This window comes from Triturus cristatus, chromosome 11 (assembly GCF_964204655.1).
Source record: "Triturus cristatus chromosome 11, aTriCri1.1, whole genome shotgun sequence".
In the NCBI taxonomy this organism is placed as follows: domain Eukaryota; kingdom Metazoa; phylum Chordata; class Amphibia; order Caudata; family Salamandridae; genus Triturus; species Triturus cristatus.
In genome coordinates this window covers 3,531,544-3,556,592 of record NC_140594.1, presented here as the reverse complement: position 1 = coordinate 3,556,592, position 25,049 = coordinate 3,531,544, and the positions used below count along the sequence as shown (strand labels likewise).

Sequence of the window (25,049 nt, the reverse complement as noted above, 5' to 3'; positions counted from 1 at the left end):
AACATGTGATCTTGTCTCGGGGTCCCTGCCTCCCCGGGAGCCCCGTGCTGGCTGGAGGTGGTGCTGGAAATTGCGGGGGTTGGTTTCTGGGGGGACTATGCTGGGGGCCTGCCTGGAATTCCCTCTGTCTTCCCTGGTTCCCCCCACCCCTCTGGCGGGGAGGTCCCTGACTGTGGCGGCCGTAGTCTCCCACGGGGCCCCAGGGGGCCCGGGTGTTCACCCAGCGGTCAGCTTCAGCAGCCAGTTTCCACGGATCTGCGAGCTTGCTGTCGAGGAGGTGCTGGCGTAACTCTACAAAGCACTTTGCGTCCAAGTGTTCCCATGCGATCAGGTCGAACAGCTCCTCAAAGGTGGAGACCTTGCTGCCCTTGATCCACCCGTCTAAGGCCCGGCTGTAAAAGTTCACGTACTCCACCCACGTAGTACCGGGTATCTTTTTGCAGTCTCGGAACCTTTGCCGGTACATCTCGGGGGTGAGTCCATATCTCGCTAACAGGGCCTCCTTCATGTGGCTGTAAGAATTTAGCACAGTGGAGGGCAGGTCCAGCAGGGTGTCTCTCCCCTCGCTCAGGAACCGGCCCCACAAGCCAGCCCCCCAATCCTTCTGTGGGACTCGGTGGGAGGTCATGGCGACCTCGTAGGCCTTGAACCATTGCTGGATGTCGTCGTTCTTGTAATATTCTTTCACCACATCCTTGGGGATGTGGACCTTTGGTTCCACCGGGGGAGAGGTCCCTTGATTCCCCGGGGGTCTGGATTCCTCATTCCTGGCCTTGAGCTCGATCTCTTTTAGGCTGCGCTCATGTTCCAGTTGAAGTTTTTTTTCTACATGCTCTCGCTGGCGTTTCTTCTCTTCAAGTTCCCCTTGTAGGCGTAATTGTTCTACAGCTATCTTTTTCTCTGCCAATTTTAGCTCTCCCTCTATCTTTAGCTTGGCCAGTTCTAGTTCGTGGCTGCGGCTCCTTTCCCGGTCTGTTAGTTCTTCTGGGGATAGGCCACACTCTGGGGTGTTGCTCCTTACCGGGGTGCTTGGGAGCTCGTTCGGCGGCTCCATCCGTCGACCGCCTCCTTCAGTTTGGGGAAGGGAATCTCCGGACTCTACTCCGGCCTTCAATGCTTTCTGGAAATCTTCTTTGGTGCTTAATCCGGTGGTAGCGATTCCAAGGTCTTTGCAAAACTGTTTTAATTCTCGGTGCGTATACTCTTCCAACCGGTCCTCTCGGAACGTAGAACTCGCGTTGGTTCCTGTGGTACTCATGGCGGTTCCTTCTTCCATCTTTGTTCGGTAGTGCGTCAGCCGTTTACTGTACGATCTCTAGGTGTCGGCTCGGATCCCGTCGCCTGCCACCAAATGTTGGAAGGGGCGATCTCAGGGGGGTTACAGAACACGTTCCTGACCACCCGGTGACCCACCTCTCCCAGAACCAGGCCGAGCACCGGCGGAGAGGCCCTTCAAGGAAGGGGTCTCGTAATTTAGGATCGCACTCGCTGAGCTGGCACTACTTGACAAAGGGACACCACACAGTAGGTTTTAGTAGACGGAGATCTTTATCTAAGATTCATTGGATCTTTATGATCCGCAAGGTAGTCTTTGGTCAATACAACAAGCTTGGTAATTCCTTGACAAAGGGGATTGGGGTAGCGGGACAGTTCTAGGTTCAGAGTCAATGTCGAGTATCCTTCGCACAGCTCTCAATCCTCGAGCCGGGGGACACGGTACAGTCTTGGGTCCAGCTGGACCAGTGTATTCTTGAGCCGCGACCACATCCGCAGGGCTCCGGTAGGAAGGAACTGTCAATCGGGAGATCTTCGGGGAGCCGCGATTCACTCGGCAGGCTCAGCTGGTCTTAGAGTTGGGGGGAGCCGCGAGTCTCTCAGCAGGCTCCGATGGTCTTAGGGTCGGGAGGAGCCGCGAGTCTCTCAGCAGGCCCCGGGGTTCGTAGTGTTCTCGGGAGCCGCGACGACGTCAGCAGGGCTCAGATGGTTTCCAAGGATCCGGTAGCGTCCTTCCTTGCAGTTTCGTCGAGCCGCGACCAGGTCCGCAGGGCTCTCTTAGTTCCAGGTCTTCTCTCCCCCAGTTCCCTCAGCACCCCTTGTTATATGCCTCATTCTCTTTGAAGTCCGGCGTCCACACAGAGAGGGGTCTTGGCTTCTGGGGGCGGTGTTGGGATTTCCTGTCGCTCGGCTCTTTGATCCTTTCAAGTTGGCCCGGGAGGGACTCCAGACACCCAGCATGCGGGGAGCCAGCTCCCTGGGGGTCCGGAGGGCGATCGAAACCCTCTGTTGAGAGGAGGTCAGAGGTGTGACAGACTACTCCTCCCTGTCTTGCTTGGGGGGGGGTTCCCTCTCCCTCGGCCGGGCATGGCGCGTTTAGGGTCTAGGTTTCGCTGGGGCCCTGGGCCGGCCATCGGGACTTCGGGACATAGTCCGGACTTCGGTCTGTGTCTCAGGGGGTTCCCAGGCCAAGATGGCGTCGATCTTGGGCTGGAGGGGGGCGACCTGCCCGCTCCCAACCTGGTGTCCCAGGTAAACCACGGAACCTTGTCCAATTTTACATTTGCTGGCTTTGACGGTTAGGCCCGCTTGGCGCAGTGCCATCAGCACCTGTCGGAGGTGCTGGAGGTGTTCGGTCCATTGGGAGCTGAACACCGCAATGTCGTCTGGGTACGCGGCGCTGAACTCTTCCAGCCCGGCCAGGACCCTGTTGACCAGCCGCTGGAAGGTGGCCGGGGCATTTTTCATTGCAAAGGGCATGACTCGGAAGCGATAGTGCCCATCTGGGGTGGAGTAGGTGGACCGCTCCTTGGCTCCCTCGGTGAGCGCAATTTGCCAGTATCCGCAGGTCAAGTCGAAGGTGCTGAGGTAGTGAGCAGCCCCCAGACGGTCAATGAGCTCGTCTGCGCGGGGGATAGGGTGAGCGTCGGCTCGGGTGACCGCGTTGAGCCCCCGGTAGTCCACACAGAACCTTAGTTCGGGGGCGACCCCCGGGGCCGCTGCTTTCGGAACCAGTACCACGGGGCTAGCCCATGGACTGTCGGAGGGTTCGACCACCCCTAGGGCTAGCATCTTGGCTACCTCGGCCTGGATGCAGGTCCGGACCCTGTCAGGGACGCAGTAGGCTCTGTGCCGTACTGGCGGGCTGTCTCCGGTATCCACGTCGTGGACACACCAGTCGGTGACCCTGGGGGTGAGGGAGAAGAGGTCTGCAAATTGCCCCAATAGCTGGCGGCAATCGTCGTATTGTTGGGGGATGAGGAAGGAGGAAAGTCTCACTCCTTCTATAGAGCCATCTTTTTCTTTCGCGCACAGGAGGTCCGGGAGGGGCTCGGTGTCCTCCTCGGCCCCATCGTCGGTGGCCAGGCGCAAACTCAACTCCGTCCTCATGAAGTGAGGTTTGAGGCGGTTCACGTGGAGGACCCGGAGGGGGTTCCGAGGGGACTGGACGTCAACTAAATAAGTGACTTGACTCTTTCGCTCTACGACCTTGAAGGGTCCAGTCCATTTGTCTTGGAGAGCGCAGGGTTTCACCGGGGCCATCACCCAGACCTGTTGGCCCGGCTGGAACTCGACCAGAGTGGCATTCTGGTCATACCAGCGCTTCATCTCCTCCTGGCTAGTCTTGAGGTTTGCTTCGGCGAGCTCTCGGAATTCCGAGTCTGGTTGCGGAGCGCCAAGATGTATCAGAATACATCTTGGGGGGCCCTCGGGGGCGGTCTCCCAGCTATCCTTGACCAGGCTCAGGGGTCCCCGGACGGGGTGCCCGTAGAGCAATTCGAATGGGCTGAACCCCAGGGATTTTTGGGGAACTTCCCAGTAGGTGAACAGGAGGCAGGGGAGGAGAACGTCCCACCTGCGACGGAGGGGCTCTTTGAGGCCCATGATCATCCCCTTCAGGGTCCGGTTAAACCGTTCCACTAGACCATTGCCTTGGGGATGGTACGGGGTGGTGAATTTGTACGATACCCCGCATTGCTGCCATAAGGACTTCATGTACTTTGAGATAAAGTTAGTGTTGCGATCACTCACGACCTCGCGAGGGAACCCCACGCGGGAGAATATCCCCATCAAGGCCCGTCCCACCACGGGGGCCGTCACGGTTCGGAGGGGAATGGCCTCGGGGTAGCGGGTGACATGGTCCACCAGTACGAGGATGAACCGGTGGCCTTGGGCGGTCCTTGGGTCCAGAGGTCCCACGATGTCTATCCCCACCCGCTCGAAGGGGGTACTAACGACGGGGAAGGGTTGTAGTGGCGCCTTGCGCTTTCCACCACTTTTCCCGCTGGCCTGACACGTGGGACATGATTTACAGTGGGCTTCGACATTAGCTCGCATCTTGGGCCAATAGAAGTGGGTGACTAAGCGATGATAGGTTTTGTCTTGGCCCAAGTGTCCCGCCAGGGGTACATCGTGGGCTAGGCCCAGGAGGAAGTCTCGGAAGCGCTGGGGTACCACCAATACCCGGGCCGATCCTAGCTCGGCAGACTTCTGCTCACTGTACAGGCGGTCGTTTTTCCAATACACCCAATGGGTTCCGGACCTGTCGCCCGCCGCCTGGGCTTCGGCCTGCTGCCGGAGTCCGATGAGGGAAGGGCAGGCGGCTTGTTCTCTGCAGAACTCCTCCCGGGAGGGGCCCCCCTCGGAGCGCCATTGCGCCAACCCCGGGCAGGTCACCTAGCTCCGTCATTTGCTTGGGGTTCTGATGTAATGGTCCGTTGTCTGGGATGGGTTCCCCTTCCGGGGGGAGGTCATCGGGCTCGGGTAGCCTGTCCCGTCCCTTGGGGATGGCGACTGGATTCAGGGTTGGGGCCTCACCTCCCTCGAGGGGAGGCGATCGGGCTCACATGGAGCGCGTAGTGGCGCACACCGATTCAGGTAGGCCCATCATTCCTAGGTGGGCCCTTCGTTCCACCTGTACCCACAGGGAGCTCTCGAGATCGTTGCTCAGGAGGCAGTCTACGGGCTGGGAGGTTCGGACGGCCACTCTCAATTTACCGGTTACTCCCCCCCCCCCATTCGAAGGGTACCAGGGCCATCCTGCAGAGGCTCTCGGAATTGTCCGAGGATATAACCGGACAGAAGATGTCGGGAAGTATCTGGTCTTCGGCTACCAGGTGGCAGTGGATCGCTGTGACACTCGCCCCGGTGTCGCAGAGGGCCTCGACTCGGTGCCCGTTGACCGTCACCTGCTGTCGGTATTTCTTGGTGTTGGCGGGTAAGGTAGTTCCGGGAACCATTTCTCGGTCTCCTAGGGAGACCAGGGCCATGGCTGCAGGCTCCCACTCCTCAGTGTCCTCTATCTCCTCCCCTAGGGCCACGGTGGCCATCTGTCGGGCTGGGGGAGCTGTTGCTGCGGCCCGTTGGTACCTGGGACATTGGGGGTCACTGGCGTAGTGACCAGTCTGTTGGCATCGGTAACATGTGATCTTGTCTCGGGGTCCCTGCCTCCCCGGGAGCCCCGTGCTGGCTGGAGGTGGTGCTGGGGGTTGGTTTCTGGGGGGACTATGCTGGGACTATGCTGGGGGCCTGCCTGGAATTCCCTCTGTCTTCCCTGGTTCCCCCCACCCCTCTGGCGGGGAGGTCCCTGACTGTAGCGGCCGTAGTCTCCCAGGGGGCCCGGGTGTTCACCCAGCGGTCAGCTTCAGCAGCCAGTTTCCACGGATCTGCGAGCTTGCTGTCGAGGAGGTGCTGGCGTAACTCTACAAAGCACTTTGCGTCCAAGTGTTCCCATGCGATCAGGTCGAACAGCTCCTCAAAGGTGGAGACCTTGCTGCCCTTGATCCACCCGTCTAAGGCCCGGCTGTAAAAGTTCGCGTACTCCACCCACGTAGTACCGGGTATCTTTTTGCAGTCTCGGAACCTTTGCCGGTACATCTCGGGGGTGAGTCCATATCTCGCTAACAGGGCCTCCTTCATGTGGCTGTAAGAATTTAGCACAGTGGAGGGCAGGTCCAGCAGGGTGTCTCTCCCCTCGCTCAGGAACCGGCCCCACAAGCCAGCCCCCCAATCCTTCTGTGGGACTCGGTGGGAGGTCATGGCGACCTCGTAGGCCTTGAACCATTGCTGGATGTCGTCGTTCTTGTAATATTCTTTCACCACATCCTTGGGGATGTGGACCTTTGGTTCCACCGGGGGAGAGGTCCCTTGATTCACCGGGGGTCTGGATTCCTCATTCCTGGCCTTGAGCTCGATCTCTTTTAGGCTGCGCTCATGTTCCAGTTGAAGTTTTTTTTCTACATGCTCTCGCTGGCGTTTCTTCTCTTCAAGTTCCCCTTGTAGGCGTAATTGTTCTACAGCTATCTTTTTCTCTGCCAATTTTAGCTCTCCCTCTATCTTTAGCTTGGCCAGTTCTAGTTCGTGGCTGCGGCTCCTTTCCCGGTCTGTTAGTTCTTCTGGGGATAGGCCACACTCTGGGGTGTTGCTCCTTACCGGGGTGCTTGGGAGCTCGTTCGGCGGCTCCATCCGTCGACCGCCTCCTTCAGTTTGGGGAAGGGAATCTCCGGACTCTACTCCGGCCTTCAATGCTTTCTGGAAATCTTCTTTGGTGCTTAATCCGGTGGTAGCGATTCCAAGGTCTTTGCAAAACTGTTTTAATTCTCGGTGCGTATACTCTTCCAACCGGTCCTCTCGGAACGTAGAACTCGCGTTGGTTCCTGTGGTACTCATGGCGGTTCCTTCTTCCATCTTTGTTCGGTAGTGCGTCAGCCGTTTACTGTACGATCTCTAGGTGTCGGCTCGGATCCCGTCGCCTGCCACCAAATGTTGGAAGGGGCGATCTCAGGGGGGTTACAGAACACGTTCCTGACCACCCGGTGACCCACCTCTCCCAGAACCAGGCCGAGCACCGGCGGAGAGGCCCTTCAAGGAAGGGGTCTCGTAATTTAGGATCGCACTCGCTGAGCTGGCACTACTTGACAAAGTGACACCACACAGTAGGTTTTAGTAGACGGAGATCTTTATCTAAGATTCATTGGATCTTTATGATCCGCAAGGTAGTCTTTGGTCAATACAACAAGCTTGGTAATTCCTTGACAAAGGGGATTGGGGTAGCGGGACAGTTCTAGGTTCAGAGTCAATGCCGAGTATCCTTCGCACAGCTCTCAATCCTCGAGCCGGGGGACACGGTACAGTCTTGGGTCCAGCCGGACCAGTGTATTCTCGAGCCGCGACCACGTCCGCAGGGCTCTGGTAGGAAGGAACTGTCAATCGGGAGATCTTCGGGGAGCCGCGATTCACTCGGCAGGCTCAGCTGGTCTTAGAGTTGGGGGGAGCCGCGAGTCTCTCAGCAGTCTCCGATGGTCTTAGGGTCGGGAGGAGCCGCGAGTCTCTCAGCAGGCCCCGGGGTTCGTAGTGTTCTCGGGAGCCGCGACGACGTCAGCAGGGCTCAGATGGTTTCCAATGATCCGGTAGCGTCCTTCCTTGCAGTTTCGTCGAGCCGCGACCAGGTCCGCAGGGCTCTCTTAGTTCCAGGTCTTCTCTCCCCCAGTCCCCTCAGCACCCCTTGTTATACGCCTCATTCTCTTTGAAGTCCGGCACACACACAGGGGTCTTGGCTTCTGGGGGCGGTGTTAGGATTTCCAGCCGCTCGGCTTTTTGATTCTTTCAAGTTGGCCCGGGAGGGACTCCAGACACCCAGCATGCGGGGAGCCAGCTCCCTGGGGGTCCGGAGGGCGATCGAAACCCTCTGTTGAGAGGAGGTCAGAGGTGTGACAGAGACTACTCCTCCCTGTCTTGCTTGGGGGGAGTTCCCTCTCCCTCGGCCGGGCATGGCGTGTTTAGGGTCTAGGTTTCGCTGGGGCCCCCGGGCCGGCCATCGGGACATGGTGGCCAGGGGTCTTCGGTGGCTACGGGGTGGGGAGGCCGGCGGCTATAACCAGGGACCAGGGGTGGTGCATGGGTTGGGTTTGGGGGCTAATGGTCATGGATGCCCACGCCACGAGGCCGGGCCCCTCAATTTGTATGTGAAGTATTGTTGGCGAATGGAAGCTGCAAGTTAAATATGCTCTGTGCTTCCCTCCAGATCACAAGACTGGTCCAGGACTCTCTAGATTAGTGTGAGGAAGGGATACCATATACATACAGTCGAGCATACAGGGTAGGGGAACACACAGGGGACAATCTTACTAAAACAGACTTCAAGCTGCAAGACTATATTGCAGGTAAGTAAACATTTTCATATCATGTACCCCTCTCCATGTGAGCAGTGCCCTCCTCATGTGAGCAGTGCCCTGCTCTCCCCATGCGAGCGGGGCCCTCCCCATGTGAGCGGTGCCCTCCCCATGTGGCTGTGCACTCCTCATGAAGGCGCCGTGAGCGGTGCCCTCCCCATGTGAGCGGTACCCTCCTCATGTGAGCAGTGCCCTCCCCATGTGAGTGGTGCTCTCCCCATGTGAGTGCTGCATTGTCCATATGAGCAGTGCCATGCACCCCCCATGTGAGCAGTGCCCTGCCCTCCCCATGTGAGCAGTGCCCTTCCCTCCCCATGTGAGCAGTGCCCTTCCCTCCCCATGTGAGCAGTGCCCTGCCCTCCCCATGTGAGCGGTACACTTCCCATGTGAGCGGTGCCTTCCCCATGTGAGCGGTGCCCTCCTCATGTGAGCGGTGCCCTCCTCATGTGAGCGGCGCCCTCCCCATGTGATCAGTGCCCTCCCCATGTGAGCGGTGCCCTCCCCATGTGAGCAGTGCCCTGCCCTCCCCATGTGAGCGGTGCCCTCCCCGTGTGAGCAGTGCCCTCCCCATGTGAGCGGTGCCCTCCTCATGTGGCGGTGCCCTCCCCATGTGAGCGGCGCCCTCCCCATGTGATCAGTGCCCTCCCCATGTGAGCGGTGCACTCCCCATATGAGTGCTGCATTGCCCATGTGAGTGCAGCATTGCCCATGTGAGAGGTGCCCTGCACTCCCCACGTGAGCGGTGCCCTGCACTCCCCACGTGAGCGGTGCCCTTCCCATGAGCGGTGCCCTTCCCATGTGAGTGGTGCCCTTCCCATGTGAGCGGTGCACTCCCCATGTGAGAGGTGCCCTCCCCATGAGAGAGGTGCCCTCCCCATGTGAGCGGTGCACTCCCCATGTGAGCCGCACACTCTCTCTATGAGCAGTGCACTCCCCATGTTAGCGGTGCCCTCCCATGTGAGCGGTGCCCTGCACTCCCCATGTGAGCGGTGCCCTTCCCATGTGAGCGGTGCCCTCCCCATGTGAGCGGTGCCCTCCCCATGTGAGCGGTGCCCTCCCCATGTGAGCGGTGCCCTCCCCATGTGAGCGGTGCCTTCTCCCTGTGAGCAGTGCCCTCTCCCTGTGAGTGGTGCACTCCCCATGTGAGTGGTGCCCTCCCCATGTGAGTGGTGCCCTCCACATGTGAGCGGTGCCCTCCCCATGTGAGCGGTGCCCTCCCCATGTGAGAGGTGCACTCCCCATGTGAGAGGTGCCCTCCCCATGTGAGAGGTGCCCTCCCCATGTGAGAGGTGCCCTCCCCATGTGAGAGGTGCACTCCCCATGTGAACGGAGCCCTGCATTCCCCATGTGAGAGTTGCACTGCCCTCCCCATGTGAGCGGTGCACTCCCCATGTGAGCGGTCACCTCCCCATGAGAGTGGTGCCCTCCCCATGTGAGCGGTGCCCTCCCCATGTGAGCGGTGCCCTCCCCATGTGAGCGGTGCCCTCCCCATGGGAGCGGTGCCCTCCCCTTGGGAGCGGGGCCCTGCCCTCCCCATGTTAGCGGTGCCCTCCCTATGTTAGCGGTGCCCTCCACATGTTAGCGGTTATGTTATGTTATGTTAAATGAAGCTTGTAAAGCGCACTGACACCAATGGTTTCCTGGCGCTAATGACAGAAGAGTGAGAGCAGCAGCAGAGTGACAGACAGCAATAGGCAGGTTAGCAAGGAGGGGGGAAGAGGGAAGTCTTTAACAGTTTCCTGAAGTCGAGGAGGGAGGAACTAGACTTGATGGGGAGAGATAATGAATTCCAGAGGGAAGGGGCCAGAAGTGCGAAAGAGCGGGCACCGAACTTTTTAGTTTTGACTCTGGGAACAGTCAGTAAGTGGAGGTAGGCAGAGCGTAGATTACGTGATGGCTGGTATGCCGTGACTAAGGATTGCAAGAAGGCAGGGCTAGTGCAGTGAAGTGCTTTATAGATGATGCACGCCATCTTAAAAGCTGCCCTTTGACCGATTGGCAGCCAGTGAAGTCGCTGTAGTAGTGGTTTTGCCGACTGCCACCTGGGGATTTTGTAGATAAGACGGGCCGCCTGGTTCTGGACAACCTGAAGGCGATGCAGAAGACACTGAGGAAGACCATGATAGATGGAGTTGGAAAAATCCAGGCGGGACAGGACCAGGGAGATGACGACCTGGATTAATGCAGGGGATGAAAGTAGGTGGCTGATCTTACGGATCTTCCTGAGCTGGTGCATAGAGGAGGAAATGACAGCCCCCACTTGGGCTTTTAGAGAAAGTTCAGCATCGATTATCACGCCGAGACTTTTCACTGTTTTCAGCGGGTCCGGAAGAGGGCCTAATTCAGTGGGCCAGAACTGTGGGCCCTAGTGACCAGAACTGGAACCAGGGAGAAGTAGTTCAGTCTTCCCCGGATTCAACTTTAATTGATTAATATTCATCCATTCCAGTATAAGGATCATGACAGAATGGAAGGTATTAACAGCATTAGGGGAGTTCAGTGGGAAGATGATTTGCAGGTCGTCGGCGTAGTTATACACCGTGATATCCCAGTTCCTGAGTGACTGAATGAGTGGACGAAGGTAGAGGTTGAACAGCAACGGCGAGATGGAGGAGCCTTGGGGGACTCCACAAGTAGTTGCAGTTCTCCCGGCTGTGTAAGGGCCTAGGCGTACGGCCTGAGTTCTGCCGGTTAAAAAAGACATGATCCAATTAAGGGCGATGCCTTGGATGCCCGCCTGTGCAACACGGCGGAGGAGGATGTTATGGTCCACCGTGTCAAACGCGGCGGACAAGTCCAGGAGCACCAAAGCTTGAGGAGTACCAGCGTCCGCATTACTTCTCAGAGTATTCAAGACTGCGAGAATGACCGCCTCGGTCGAATGGGCAGGTCTGAACCCAGCTTGATTGGGCTCAAGGAAGCCAGAGGACTCAATAAAGTGTGACAGAAATTGAGTGACGTGGGCCTCCAATAACTTTGAGAGGTAGGGGAGGAGGGAAATGGGACGATAATTAGAGAGTTCCCCCGGGTCTGCTCCAGGTTTTTTTAAAAGGGGCACCAAAAGTGCCCTCCCATGTGAGCGGTGCCCTGCCCTCCCCATGTGAGCGGTTCCCTGCCCTCCCCATGTGAGCAGTGCCCTCTCCCTGTGAGCGGTGCCCTCTCCCTGTGAGCGGTGCCCTCTCCCTGTGAGCGGTGCCCTCTCCCTGTGAGCGGTGCACTCCCCATGTGAGCGGTGCACTCCCCATGTGAGCGGTGCTCTCCCCCTGTGAGCGGTGCCCTCTCCCTGTGAGCGGTGCCCTATCCCTGTGAGCGGTGCACTCCCCATGTGAGCGGTGCCCTCCCCATGTGAGCGGTGCCCTCCCCATGTGAGCGGTGCCCTCCCCATGAGAGCGGTGCACTCCCCATGTGAGCGGTGCCCTCCCTATGTGAGCGGTGCCCTCCCCATGGGAGCAGTGCCCTCCCCTTGGGAGCAGTGCCCTCCCCTTGGGAGCGGTGCCCTCCCCTTGTGAGCGGTGCCCTGCCCTCCCCATGTGAGCGGTGACCTGCCCTCCCCATGTGAGCGGTGACCTGCCCTCCCCATGTGAGCGGTGACCTCCCCATGTGAGCGGTGACCTCCCCATGTGAGCGGTGCCCTGCCCATGTGAGCAGTGCCCTCCCCATGTGAGCAGTGTCCTGCACTCCCCATGTGAGCGGTGCACTACCCTCCCCATGTGAGCAGTGCCCTCCCCATGTGAGCGGTGCCCTCCCCATGAGAGCGGTGCACTCCCCATGTGAGTGGTGCCCTCCCTATGTGAGCGGTGCCCTCCCTATGTGAGCGGTGCCCTCCCCATAGGAGCGGTGCCCTCCCCTTGGGAGCGGTGCCCTGCCCTCCCCATGTGAGCGGTGCCCTCCCCATGTGAGCAGTGCCCTCGCCATGTGAGCGGTGCCCTCCCCATGGGAGCGGTGCCCTCCCCTTGGGAGCGGTGCCCTCCCCTTGTGAGTGGTGCCCTGCCCTCCACATGTGAGCGGTGCCCTCCCCATGGGAGCGGTGCCCTCCCCTTGAGAACGGTGCCCTCCCCTTGTGAGCGGTGCCCTGCCCTCCCCATGTGAGCGGTGCCCTCGCCATGTGAGCGGTGCCCTCCCCATGGGAGCGGTGTATTACCCAAAGGGCACAAGCCCTCTCTGGAGCTAGACACTGGCCACATCCCTACCTAACTCTTGCACTGGTGGCAGGGCCGCCCTGAGACACTCCTCTCCCTGGAGAGATAGCGCTTCATGAAAGATCCGTTTCCAACAGCACTACATGCCTTTGAGGTGATTTTGCAGCGGTGACCTGAGCTGACTGTGTCTCCAGGGCAATCCCGGATTTTATCATCTCAAACCTCGCCGTCACAGTCCTTGTTTTGTGAAGTGCTCACTCGCCGACAAAGTCTTGAGGGTTAGGGTAGTTCACTGAGCTACCTGTCTGGGTCAGGAAGTGTAATATTGGTTGGTTGAGGGTCCTTTCTGGGTGTGAGAACTGATGGTCCAGCCCAGCGTCGGATTGGTAACGCGGGCCCTCGGGCAATGCCCAAGGGGCTGGTGTCCAGTTCCAGCTGTGGGCTGCTTGTTTTTAGCAGTCTGGGAGGCCGATTTGGGCGGTTTCTGCGTTGTTCGATGCTGCCAGCAGCCCAGTGGGTGCCTGAGTGGCCTTTCTGGACGCAGATGGGCGTCCATTAACTCCCTTTTATCAACAGCAGAGGGTTCACTCCCTTTCAGTCGCTGGCTGGCCCTTTAATATATGCATATTGAGCGGGGGCAGGGGGCCTGAGCAAATGTGGCCTCACTTGTTTTCAGGTGTGTTTCACCAGTGTAAACTAATCCGTGCGTTTTTTTTAACAACCCCCCCCACCCCTTTTTTTTAATACAATTTCACCAAAGCAGTGGTTTGCGGAAAGGCCATATGCAAATGTGGGACACTTTTTTTTAGCGTGCCCCATGCGATTTTTAAACCCAATCCAACCCTGCTCCAACCTGACCTTTGCCTTTTGGCATGGCTTTAAGTGCGCCGGGTCTCACCGGTGCTGAGCACTGGTAGTTTTTTAAAGGAGGCCTCAAAATGGGTCTCTCTCGAAACTGCTCTGTCAGGCTCTGTTTTGTACCAGGCACAGGCAGTCCGTCTTTAGGTCTCGCTAGCGTAGGCTGCGCACATGCGCAGTCTCGCTGGCGAGATTTAACGTTTATGGGATTTTTTAGTAAGGGGCTTTAAGTCCCGCTCCTCTTTCCCATTGGCCTGCATCACCGTTTATGCTAAACGGCGGCCAGCCATTGGGAAAGAGCGATTGGTGACGTTTTCGCTTGGCTTTTTGAGCCGTCCCATTTGGACGGGCTCGCCTGCCTTCCTTCTGCTGCAAAAGGTTTCTTATATTTATGGGGCCAAACACATGGCCCCATAAAGATAAGAAACCTTTTAGCAGGCGAGGCCGTCCAAGTGGGACGTCAGGAAAAGGCAAACGAAAACATCATGGCGAGCGCTTGTTAGGTTAATAAAATATGGTTTTATTTTTTCCTCATCTGGTGTAAGGTTAAAACAGTGTAAGTGTGAAATTGCTTTTATACGGTGACGGCTCGAGCTCTTGTGTCAATAAGGCCGGAACTAAGGAGGCCCCGAGAGTGTCCATGGCACACCCACTTCTAGGACTTGGGCCGGGCGGCAGAAGGTGACCCCATGTGCGAGTACAGGGCATGTTTCAAGCCGCTCAGCACCAAGCGCTGTCACTGAAGACTCTGCAGGCAGCACACGTGTTCTCCGCCAGCAGCGCGGGACACGGCAACTCACCTGCATGCGCGGCTACATCCATCACCCTGAGCAGCTGAGGGCAAGGCGCGTGTCGTGTACACCTACAGGGCAGCACCAGGCCACCAGCACAGGGCATGACGGGACTTGCAGTCGGATGAGACATTCTTTTCCTGGTTCCGGAACATAAGCCGGGTGTATGGAGGTAGCTTCCGGTTAGAGGTTGTGTGCTGGGACTAGTAGGCAGCCTCTCTCAGGAAGTCCCCTTGCTTCTTAGGGGCGGATCAGCCATGCGTCACTTCCGCAAACAGCAGCAGGAGGATGGTGGCGGCCGGTTTGGCTTGGTGGTAAGTGTAAATCAGTGTCTGCGAGCTTTAGAAACGACGGTGGCCCGATGAGCGTGCGTCTCAGCGGCTACCCGTACCTAGTATCCCACCCGGGGAGCTATGCATGTCCTCATTGTTGAAAGCGAGCCCCAGCTTCCCCTGTGCACGTAGAGGTCTGCTGCTCCATCCTCCCCCGGGTCTAAGATGCTTCTCCTGCCTGAGCATATGCCAAGATCCGTGTCACAAGTTATTGTTTGCTCGAGGCTGGTGAAAGTCTTGTAAATGTTAAAGAATATGACGTGTTGAAAGCACTCCTTGCCATATATTGGCGCTGTTGGGAATCAGTCACGTGTATAACCCATTGTTAACCTATATTTGCAATACCAAGTTGTTTCCTGATTAGACTGATTGTGATCGGAGTATTCATGTCACTCGTCCCTTCGCTCTTGTAAGTCATCATCCACTTTTGAATCACTGCACTCGTTAATCATGTCAGTCTCCTCGATAAGGTATGAATCCGTAAGATTCCTGCACCATAAGTCATGAGCCATCTTTCCTTGATCCAACGGTTTGCTATTTGTCGTTTTGCATGGGTGAGGCCCCGAGCGACCATACGATAATACATGGCCTTCTTTTAGGTTGTGGGTGGGGTACCTACTATGATTTAGAAGACTTCTACAGTAACCAAACTCCCCATTGTCCTTCTCAAGTATTGGATCATAGATATGCAGACCAGTTTAATAAATAGACATGCACTATGTCTCGCATTTGCAAAAGTTTAAGCTATTGGCATTGTTCAGGACAATGCCTTTTTTATCTATTTTATAAAGCAAACACATACAAAAATGCCATTATCATTTACAATGCCAATAACTAGTGTTGCATTATTATTAGCAATGCCAACTGCTCACACTTTTATAATGCGAGACCTATTGCATTGCAAATGCTTGTTTCTAGACTGCTGTGACAGCGGCACATGATGTGCGCTGCTCACACTGCTCACTTCTCACTAGTGGAGAAGTTCTGGCATGGCGTCTTGCCAGGTGAGCATCGTAGGGGAAGGGAAATCCTTTGAAGAGTCATTTTCTCTCTGGATTTCCCTTCTCTTTTTGAAACTCGGGAGCAGCAACATTGTTGCGGTGTCACCAGGGCTTTAAGTGGAAACTTTTTCAATATTATATACAAACCATAGTTGCTGCCTATTTATCTATGCAAATAACAACCATTGACAAGCCATAAGTCCTGACTTTTTGCTTCAGTGGGATCTGCACCTCGGAGCCCCCTGGAGAATCAGCCCCCTGGAGAATCAGCCCCCTGGAGAGTCAGCCCCCTGGAGAGTCAGCCCCCTGGAGAGTCAGCCCCCTGGAGAGTCAGCCCCCTGGAGAGTCAGCCCCCTGGAGAGTCAGCCCCCTGGAGGGTGAGCCACCTGGAGGGTGAGACCCCTTGAGGCTCAGCCCCCTTATGGGTCCAGCCCCCTGGAGGCTCATCCCCCTGGAGTTTCAGCCCCCTGGAGGCTCATCCCCCTGGAGTTTCAGCCCCCTGGAGTTTTAGCCCCCTGGAGTTTCAGCCCCCTGTCTCTACCGGAGTCTGCAGCCTGGAGGCGAGTCCAGTCGCAGACAGCAAGGGGCCACCGGAGCTTCCATGCCTGTGGGGATGTGGGAGAGATTGAGCATGCCTTGTGACTAGTTGCATACCTCCCTGGGGTTTTAAGGCACATAAAGCATTTAGCGTCTGATAGATTTGCCACACGTATGATCTGTTGTGTGATCTTGTGTATCTGCACACACAGTATAGCATAGGTGACTGCGTTGAGATGAGCAGAGAACTGAGGCTCTCACATCCTTGTCTTCCAGATGCTCCGATTTTCATGTCATTACCGCATTTCTACAGCGCAGACCCCGTCTTCACCCAGGCCGTGGATGGCCTGAACCCCAGTGCCTCGCAGCACTCCATGTTCCTGGACCTGCACCCGGTAAGTGCAGCTGCTCTGCCTTCGGAGAGGCTGCTTTGTGTTCAGCCTTTGCTTCTGTGTCTGAGTGATGTGGAGTAGGCGTGCCTGGGAGAGTGTGCTATGAAGGCATTTAACACCCAGCCTGAGTCTGTGCCTGGGAGAGTGGGCTAAAAAGGCATTTAACACCCAGCCTGAGTCTGTGCCTGGGAGAGTGTGCTAAAAAGGCATTTAACACCCAGCCTGAGTCTGTGTGCTAAAAAGGCATTTAACACCCAGCCTGAGTCTGTGCCTGGGAGAGTGTGCTAAAAAGGCATTTAACACCCAGCCTGAGTCTGTGCCTGGGAGAGTGGGCTAAAAAGGCATTTAACACCCAGCCTGAGTCTGTGCCTGGGAGAGTGTGCTATAAAGCCATTTAACACTCAGCCTGAGTCTGTGCCTGGGAGAGTGGGCTAAAAAGGCATTTAACACCCAGCCTGAGTCTGTGCCTGGGAGAGTGTGCTATAAAGGCATTTAACACTCAGCCTGAGTATGTGCCTGGGAGTGTGTGCTGTAAGCGCATTTAACACCCAGACCGAGTCTGCGCCTGGGAGGCTGTGCTAAAAAGGCATTTAACACCCAGCCTGAGTCTGTGCCTGGGAGAGTGTGCTGTAAAGGCATTTAACACACGGCCGGAGTCTGTGCCTGGGAGGGTGTGCTATAAAGGCATTTAACACTCAGCCTGAGTCTGCGCCTGGGAGAGTGTGCTATAAAGGCCTTTAACACCCAGCCTGAGTCTGCGCCTGGGAGAGTGTGCTATAAAGGCATTTAACACCCAGCCTGAGTCTGTGCCTGGGAGAGTGTGCTATAAAGGCATTTAACACTCAGCCTGAGTCTGCGCCTGGGAGGCTGTGCTATAAAGGAATTTAACACACGGACCGAGTCTGCACCTGGGAGGGTGTGCTAAAAAGGCATTTAACACCCAGCCTGAGTCTGTGCCTGGGAGAGTGTGCTATAAAGGCATTTAACACCCAGCCTGAGTCTGTGCCTGGGAGTGTGTGCTGTAAGCGCATTTAACACCCAGCCCGAGTCTGCGCCTGGGAGGCTGTGCTAAAAAGGCATTTAACACCCAGCCTGAGTCTGTGCCTGGTAGAGTGCGCTGTAAGCGCATTTAACACCCAGCCTGAGTCTGTGCCTGGTAGAGTGCGCTGTAAGCGCATTTAACACCCAGCCTGAGTCTGGGCCTGGGAGGGTGTGCTGTTGGGAATTTAACACACGGCCTGATGCTGTGCCTGTGAGGGTGTGCAATAAAGGCATTTAACACACGACCTGAGTCTGTGCCTAGGAGGCTGTGCTATAAAGGCATTTAACACCCAGCCTGAGTCTGTGCCTGGTAGAGTGCGCTGTAAGTGCATTTAACACCCAGCCTGAGTCTGGGCCTGGGAGGGTGTGCTGTTGGGAATTTAACACACGGCCTGAGTCTGTGCCTGGGAGGCTGTGCTAAAAAGGCATTTAACAAACGGCCTGAGTCTGTGCCTGGGAGGCTGTGCAATAAAGGCATTTAACACACGGCCTGAGTCTGTGCCTAGGAGGCTGTGCTATAAAGGCATTTCACACCCAGCCTGAGTCTGTGCCTGGTAGAGTGTGCTGTAAGTGCATTTAACACACGGCCCGAGTCTGTGCCTGGGAGGCTGTGCTATAAAGGAATTTAACACCCAGCCTGAGTCCGTGCTTGGAAGGCTGTTTTAGGAGAGTGGGATCTGCTTCTTATAGTTACCCCCACTTTTTGCTGATGTTTCACTGTTTTTCGATTTTAGTCTGGCTGGGACCCTGCTATCCAGGGCCCCAGCCTAGCTGCTTTCTCTCTAAATTGATGGCATGTACTTTAGGTACACTCCAGATTGGTTTCTGGGGTACCCTTATGAGTCCCTAGTATATGGTATGCTTTGTACCCAGGGCATAGGTACCCCAGAGGCCTACCAGGGGCTGCAGCATGTATTGTGCCACCCCTGGGAAGCCATTTAAAATGATACAACAGGTCTGCTACAGCATCCTGTGTAAGGTGGTGTAGGCACCTGTTACTGAGATATAGGTTCCCTATATCTCTCCATATCACTGCACATATAAACCTATCTGTCCACCCCTATGGCAGGCCTTAACAATCCTGAAGGCAGGGTGCTGGGTTTTATGTGAGAGGATGCCCATGCATGAGCAGAGCCCCTCTGCAGCCTTCGGAACCTTTATTCCGGGTTGTTTGTGATGCAGCCAAACCATATACTTAAGTGCATTATAACCTTGTGGTAAATGCTAACTTTGGAATGGCTGCATGGAAACATGTCGTGTTTGGTGTCAAACACCTTGGAATCATACCACCCCGCCAGTAACTGGTGTAGGAGGTATGATTCCACCCTACTAGAGGGAGAAATATGACAGCACCGGTATAACCGGTACCAGCTTTGCAAGCCCTGACATCACAAAATGGATGCTACCAGCCACAGACACGAGTCTGCCCTCCTGCTCCTGGACGAATCTCCGGCAGGGGAGGCCGGACAATAGGTTTCCTGTCACAGGGAGGTGTGACCAAGTCCCAGACAGGCTTTAGTGTATTGGGGCTGGGTGGGTGCACTCCAAGAGTGCTTTGAAGTCTGCACTGGGGGTACATTTGGTGTCCCTGTGCATAGTCCAGCTCAAACCGGTTGCAGGGGCTACCAGCCCCTGCTCTGGGGCGAAACTGGACAAAGGATATAGGTGTAGCCTGACCCTTCCATAGGTGGGTCCCCAGAGTTTGTCCCACCCCTTCCTTGGGTATAAAGTAGGACCCCCGGACTTTAGATGTGCCTGGGAGGGTGTGCTATAAAGGCATTTAACACATGGCCCGAGTCTGTGTCTGGAAGGGTGTGCTGTAAAGGCATTTAATACCCGGCCCGAGTCTGCGCCTGGGAGAGTGTGCTATAAAGGCATTAACACCCGGCCCGAGTCTGCGCCTGGGAGGGTGTGCTATAAAGGCATTTATCACCCAGCCCGTGTCTGCGCCTGGGAGGGCGTGCTATAAAGGCATTTAACGTCCAGTCTGAGTCTGTAGTCGCTTGTTTTGAGTGTCCAGATTGCTCATGTTGGAATGGCTAGTGGCACAAGTGGGGGTGTCTCACCGTGACACAGGGGCACCCTGTCCTGCCACTACCACAGCATCGCCCGGGGCTACAAGGTGTTGTAGGAATAGCTGATGTTCATGTTTGTGGCATCTCAAGCCCGCACCCTTCCATTCATGTATAATGAACTCAATGTATTTTCGATAGTGATACCTAGGATTTTTAGGGCACTACCACAATCATTAAACCAATTAAAAGATAGCCGAACCCCTGGGCTGATGGTTTGACCGGTGCAGTAATTAAGAGCTATAACACCAGCCGAGATGCAGATGTTCTCTTCATTCCTTGGCTGGGAGCTCAGTGGAACCACTTCATGACCAGGATTGGCAAAGCCAATAGAGCTCACCTTCACAAGGTATTTTTATTATTTTGTTTTAAACATATGCAATATGCAAACAAAAAATGGAAAATCTGTAGAAAGAATAGCTGGGGCACAACAGCCAGGGCATTTAAATCCACTCCCTCACACGAGGCTGTGACATCTGTTCAGACAGAATGCCATCAGTCACGACAGCCAATGGGTTAGGAGGGCGGACACTGCTCCGCGCTATACGCGCTCATGGGAGAAAGCAAAACTTGCCTGATGGTGGGAAAGAGCAATAGACTAAGAGGGCTGACCCCAAGCTCTTGCATCTATGTGTATAGGAATGAATTTGTATTTTGAATTCTTTGGAAAACCTGGCAGTGGCGATTAGGCAAAGCCGTCTCTAGGCCCGGCCTAAAAGGGTAAATGCAGCACTCCCGAATATTAAAATTTGATCTCCCTATAAGTCTGTGCCATATAGTTTTCCCTCATTCTTCTCCAGTTTTTTTGTTCCTTAGGAGCGAGCAGCTTGTGGTAACACATTAGCACAGAGCTCCGTGCATTCACCTTTTGGTCTGTGCCAAGAAGTCCATGATTCAGGGTGCTTTATATTCCTGTTTTGTGAACTTCAAGGCAGCGTTTGACTGGGTGGACCCCGCAACTCTGTGGGACTGTCCATGAAAGAGGGGGACCCCTTCAGGTCTTCTGCACCCTTCCAAATCAGCTCGCTGGAAATGCATGGGCGCCCGGGGTGCGCTGTCGGAATGAAGTGAAACTGAAGATGGCCTCAGAGACGCGTCCTTGCACCCATGTCTTCGCTGTTTCCTCAGAGACGCGTCCTTGCACCCATGTCTTCGCTGTTTCCTCAGAGACGCGTCCTTGCACCCATGTCTTCGCTGTTTCCTCAGAGACGCGTCCTTGCACCCATGTTTTCGTTGTTTTGGGAAACCTGTCTGCAGTCCTCCAAACAATAAGAGGTTTTACTTCGGATTCAGATCAAACGCATATCAGAGTTTCTCTTTACACCAGTGACATGCTTTTTATGGGCCTAAGTCCAGGTTTGCTAAATCCCGTTTAAGGGTTTGCGTTGCCTTGCCAGGACTTGCATCACGCAAGGACAACGCAAGTCCCTAGTAAATGTATAGTCTGCAACACCAGGCCAGTCATTTACAGAGGAAAACTGCTTCACTATTAATAACAGCAAGGCAAATGTATTTGTGTTTTAGGAATGGACAACCAAAAGCCATCTGGACCTTGCAAATTGACGACTTGACATTATTTAACAACGTAAGCAAATGAGTATAATGTGTTGGTCGCACCCCATCTCCCCAAGATCATCAACAGCTCCTTCGAGACCACCAACTTCCCGAAGAGCTGGAAGCACGCCGAGATCAACGCCTTACTCAAGAAACCCAAGGCGGACCCCAAGGACCTCAAGAACTTCCAGCCCATCTCCCTGCTCCCGTTCCCAGCAAAAGTAATTGAGAAGATTGCCAACAGGCAACTGACCTCCTTCCTTGAAGAGAACAACATCCTGGATCCGTCCCAATCTGGATTCCGCAGCAACCACAGCACCGAAACAGCCCTCTTCGCCGCCACCGACGACATCAGGGCCATGCTGGACAACAGAGAAACCACGACCCTCATCCTCCTGGACCTTTCGGCCGCCTTCGACACCGTCTGCCACCACACCCTCCGCACACGCCTCCACATTGCAGGGATCCGCGACAAAGCCCTGAACTCGACCACCTCCTTCCTCACCGGCAGAACCCAGAGTGTCCGCCTCCCCCATTCTGTTCTAAAGACACTAAGATCATCTGCGGCGCACCCCTAGGATCGTCCCTCAGCCCGACACTCTTCAACGTCTAAATGGCACCGCTCGCCAACATCGTCCGATCGCACAACTTCAACATCATCTCATACGCCGATGACACCCAGGTGATTCTCTCCCTCACCAGTGCCTCCACCGCCGCCAAATCCAACCTCCACAAAAAAATGAAGGCCATTGCCGAATGGATGATTAACAGCCGCATAAAACTGAACTCGGACAAGACGGAGGTCCTCATCATCGGATCCACCCCCTCGCCTGGGACGACTCATGGTGGCCGGCCGCACTGGGAGCTGCACCGACGCCCACTGACCAAGCACGCAACCTGGGGGTCATCCTGGCCTCAGCGTTGTCTATGACCCAGCAAGTAAATTCCGTGTCCTCCTCCTGCTTCAACACCCTACGCATGCTCCGCAAAATCTACAGATGGAGCCCCACCGGAACCAGAAGGATGGTCACCCAGGATCTCGTTAGCAGCAGGCTGGACTACGGCAATGCTCTCTACGCAGGAACCTCAGCCAAACTCCAGAAACGACTACAACGCATACAGAACGCCTTTGCACGCCTCATCCTCGACATACCCCGCCACAGCCACATCACAGCCCACCTGTAAGACCTGCACTGGCTCCCAGTCAAGAAGAGGATCACCTTCAAGCTCCTCACCCACGCTCACAAAGCACTCCACAACACCGGACCAGCGTACCTCAACGAACGACTCACCTTCTACACCCGAACCGCCAGCTTCGCTCCGCTGACCTCGCCCTCGCCACCGTCCCCCGCATCCGACGAGCAACCGTTGGCAGCATATCATTCTCCCACCTCACCGCAAAAACCTGGAATACCCTCCCCATCCGCCTGCGACAGACCCAGGATCTACTGGCCTTCAGGAGACTCCTCAAGACCTGGCTGTTCGAGCCGTAGCAGCACCCCTGCCCCCTCCAGTGCCTTGAGACCCTCACGGGTAAGTAGTGCGCTCTACAAATGAACTGATTGATTGATTGATTTTAGAAACCATCTTTCATGGGCCCCACATTTTAAACTGGTAACAGTGAATTCAGTAGGTTCTGCTGGGTGTGGAGTGTGGGGTGTCTCTTTCTCTAGGGCCATTACCAAATGCCTTTAATCGTCCAGTTGTACCAGTCATGTTGTATGGCGACCCTGTCACGTTTCTGTCCCTAGATTCTGATTGGGGGCTCGTGTGCAGAAGTGCTTGGAGCACCCCGCTAGCGCCTTGCACCAGGATCAAAGCGCTGTGGCTTGGTCTACGCTTCTGCTCTTTCACAGCAGGTGTTGAAGGCCTGGCTCTTACGTTTCATCTTAGACTGGCTATGAACAGGGACAGGAAACCCATTTCCAGTATTTTGTGTGTATTTTATGAGGTCTCATGGACTACAGATTTTAATACTTTCAAAATCTAGGACATCTCTTTTTCATGTCAAACGATTGCCCTAGAAGAGGAGTAAGGTCCAGGTACCCTTACTCGAGGGAAGGTTGGCTTCTGTGAGTATCCGACATGTCTGGGGGGCTTCAACACTCCTGGTCAACAGGTGCCCTGGATGAACCTCCTTCTGCAAGATGCACCTCTGGGTTTGAAGTCTGACACGAAAGATGTGCAGGGATTGATGCTCACATGGACAGCGCCAGCAGAGGCCTGGGATTGTATCAGAACTGATTCTACTTTACAGAGGCCCTTTCATTAACAGGTCCCTTATCACCTTCTATCGCCCCAGGAAACTCCTTCGCTCGGCAAGCCTGAGTTTAGCCGTCATCCCTAAAATCCAAAGCACGCGAAGTGGGGGGAGTTTCTTCTCTTATACCATAGCTAAGCTTTGGAACATCTGCGCTCAGTGACTCACGTTCTCACCTTCAAAAGGTGTCTTAAAAGCTGGCTGTTCCAGAACACGGGCCTGTGAGCTTCTCTCCCGCCCCTGTCCTTCCGCTAGCGCTGGGATGCCTTAGGGTAGCTATGTGCTCAAGAAATGCTAATTAATAATAATAATTATAAGATGAGTCAGGCGGCTGCAGGACATTTATGAACAGCTTCAGCCACAGATACATCTTTTCACCACATCAAACTGCAGGTTCCAAAGTGCAGAGATGTAAATGAGTTTATGGCACGGCGCTGATGAGATAAGTGTGCACTTAAGTCATAGACCAATTAGCTACGATAAGCGAAGAATGTGGGTCCCGTGCTTACTGTGCCACTGGCCCCTCTCCATGGAGTGCCTCCCTGTCCATGGAGTGCCTCCCGGGCCCTCTCCATGGAGTGCCTCCCGGGCCCTCTCCATGGAGTGCCTCCCGGTCCCTTTCCATGGAGGGCCTCCCGGGCCCTCTCCATGGAGTGCCTCCCGGGCCCTCTCCATGGAGTGCCTCCCGGGCCCTCTCCATGGAGTGCCTCCCGGGCCCTCTCCATGGAGTGCCTCCCGGGCCCTCTCCATGGAGTGCCTCCCGGGCCCTCTCCATGGAGTGCCTCCCGGTCCCTTTCCATGGAGGGCCTCCCGGGCCCTCTCCATGGAGTGCCTCCCGGACCCTCTACATGGAGTGCCTCCCGGGCCCTCTCCATGGAGTGCCACCCGGGCCCTCTCCATGGAGTGCCTCCCGGGTGCCTCCCAGTGACAGTCCCTTTCCATGGAGTGCCTCCCGGGCCCTCTCCATGGAGTGCCTCCCAGTCCCTCTCCATGGAGTGCCTCCCAATCCCTTTCCATGGAGTGCCTCCCGGTCCCTTTCCATGGAGTCCCTCCGGGGCCCTCTCCATGGAGTCCCTCCGGGGCCCTCTCCATGGAGTGCCTCCCGGGCCCTCTCCATGGAGTGCCTCCCGGGCCCTCTCCATGGAGTGCCTCCCGGACCCTCTCCATGGAGTGCCTCCCGGGCCCTCTCCATGGAGTGCCTCCCAGGCCCTCTCCATGGAGTGCCTCCCGGTCCCTCTCCATGGAGTGCCTCCCGGTCCCTCTCCATGGAGTGCCTCCCAGTCCCTTTCCATGGAGTGCCTCCCAGTCTCTCTCTATGATGACCCTCCCAGCCCCACTCTACAGAGCGACTGCGAGTGCATCCTTGGGGCATATCCCTCACCCTTTCATTCTGAAGTGCTCTTGCCCCCGCTTTCTATGCAGCACTTCCAGCTTCCCTTCCACAGTGTTCCCACTCCCTCTCCATGGATCACCTCCAGGCCTCTCTCTAAGAAGTTCCTCCCAGACCATCTACAGAGCTCCTCCCAGACTTTCTCCATGAATACCTGCTGTACAGAGTCCTTCCTTACCCCTCTCTCTGGAACACCTTCAAAGGCCTGTCATCAGAGCTCCTTCCAGACCCTCTACAGAGCTCCTCCCCCCGGGACCTCTACAGAGCTCCTCCCAGACCCTTTACAGACCACCTCCCGGACCTTCTCCATGGAGTTCACAATACCCACTGTACAGAGTCCTTCCATACCTCGCTCTCTGGAACACCTTCAAGGCCCTGTCATCAGAGCTCCTCCTCCCAGACCCTCTACAGAGCTTCTCCCCCCAGACCCTCTACAGAACTTCTCCACCCGGATCCTCTACAGAGCTCCTCCCCCCGGACCCTCTACAGAGCTGCTCCCCCCGGACCCTCTACAGAG

General features: G+C 55.9%; 1 protein-coding gene across 4 annotated transcripts in view; it reads left to right on the top strand.

The window, feature by feature from the left end:
* The window catches only part of SCARB1 (scavenger receptor class B member 1), a 636,132-nt gene that overhangs the window by 451,557 nt on the left and 159,526 nt on the right, over positions 1 to 25,049 (top strand). For all 4 annotated transcript variants that reach the window (XR_014970694.1, XR_014970695.1, XM_085634841.1 and 1 more), the window contains exon 8: positions 16,100 to 16,218. Coding sequence is in view for 2 of the 4 variants with exons in the window: in XM_085634841.1 (XP_085490967.1) it covers positions 16,100 to 16,218 (119 nt within the window). In the remaining 2 variants the exon portion in view is untranslated. The remainder of the gene's footprint in view (positions 1 to 16,099; positions 16,219 to 25,049) is intronic.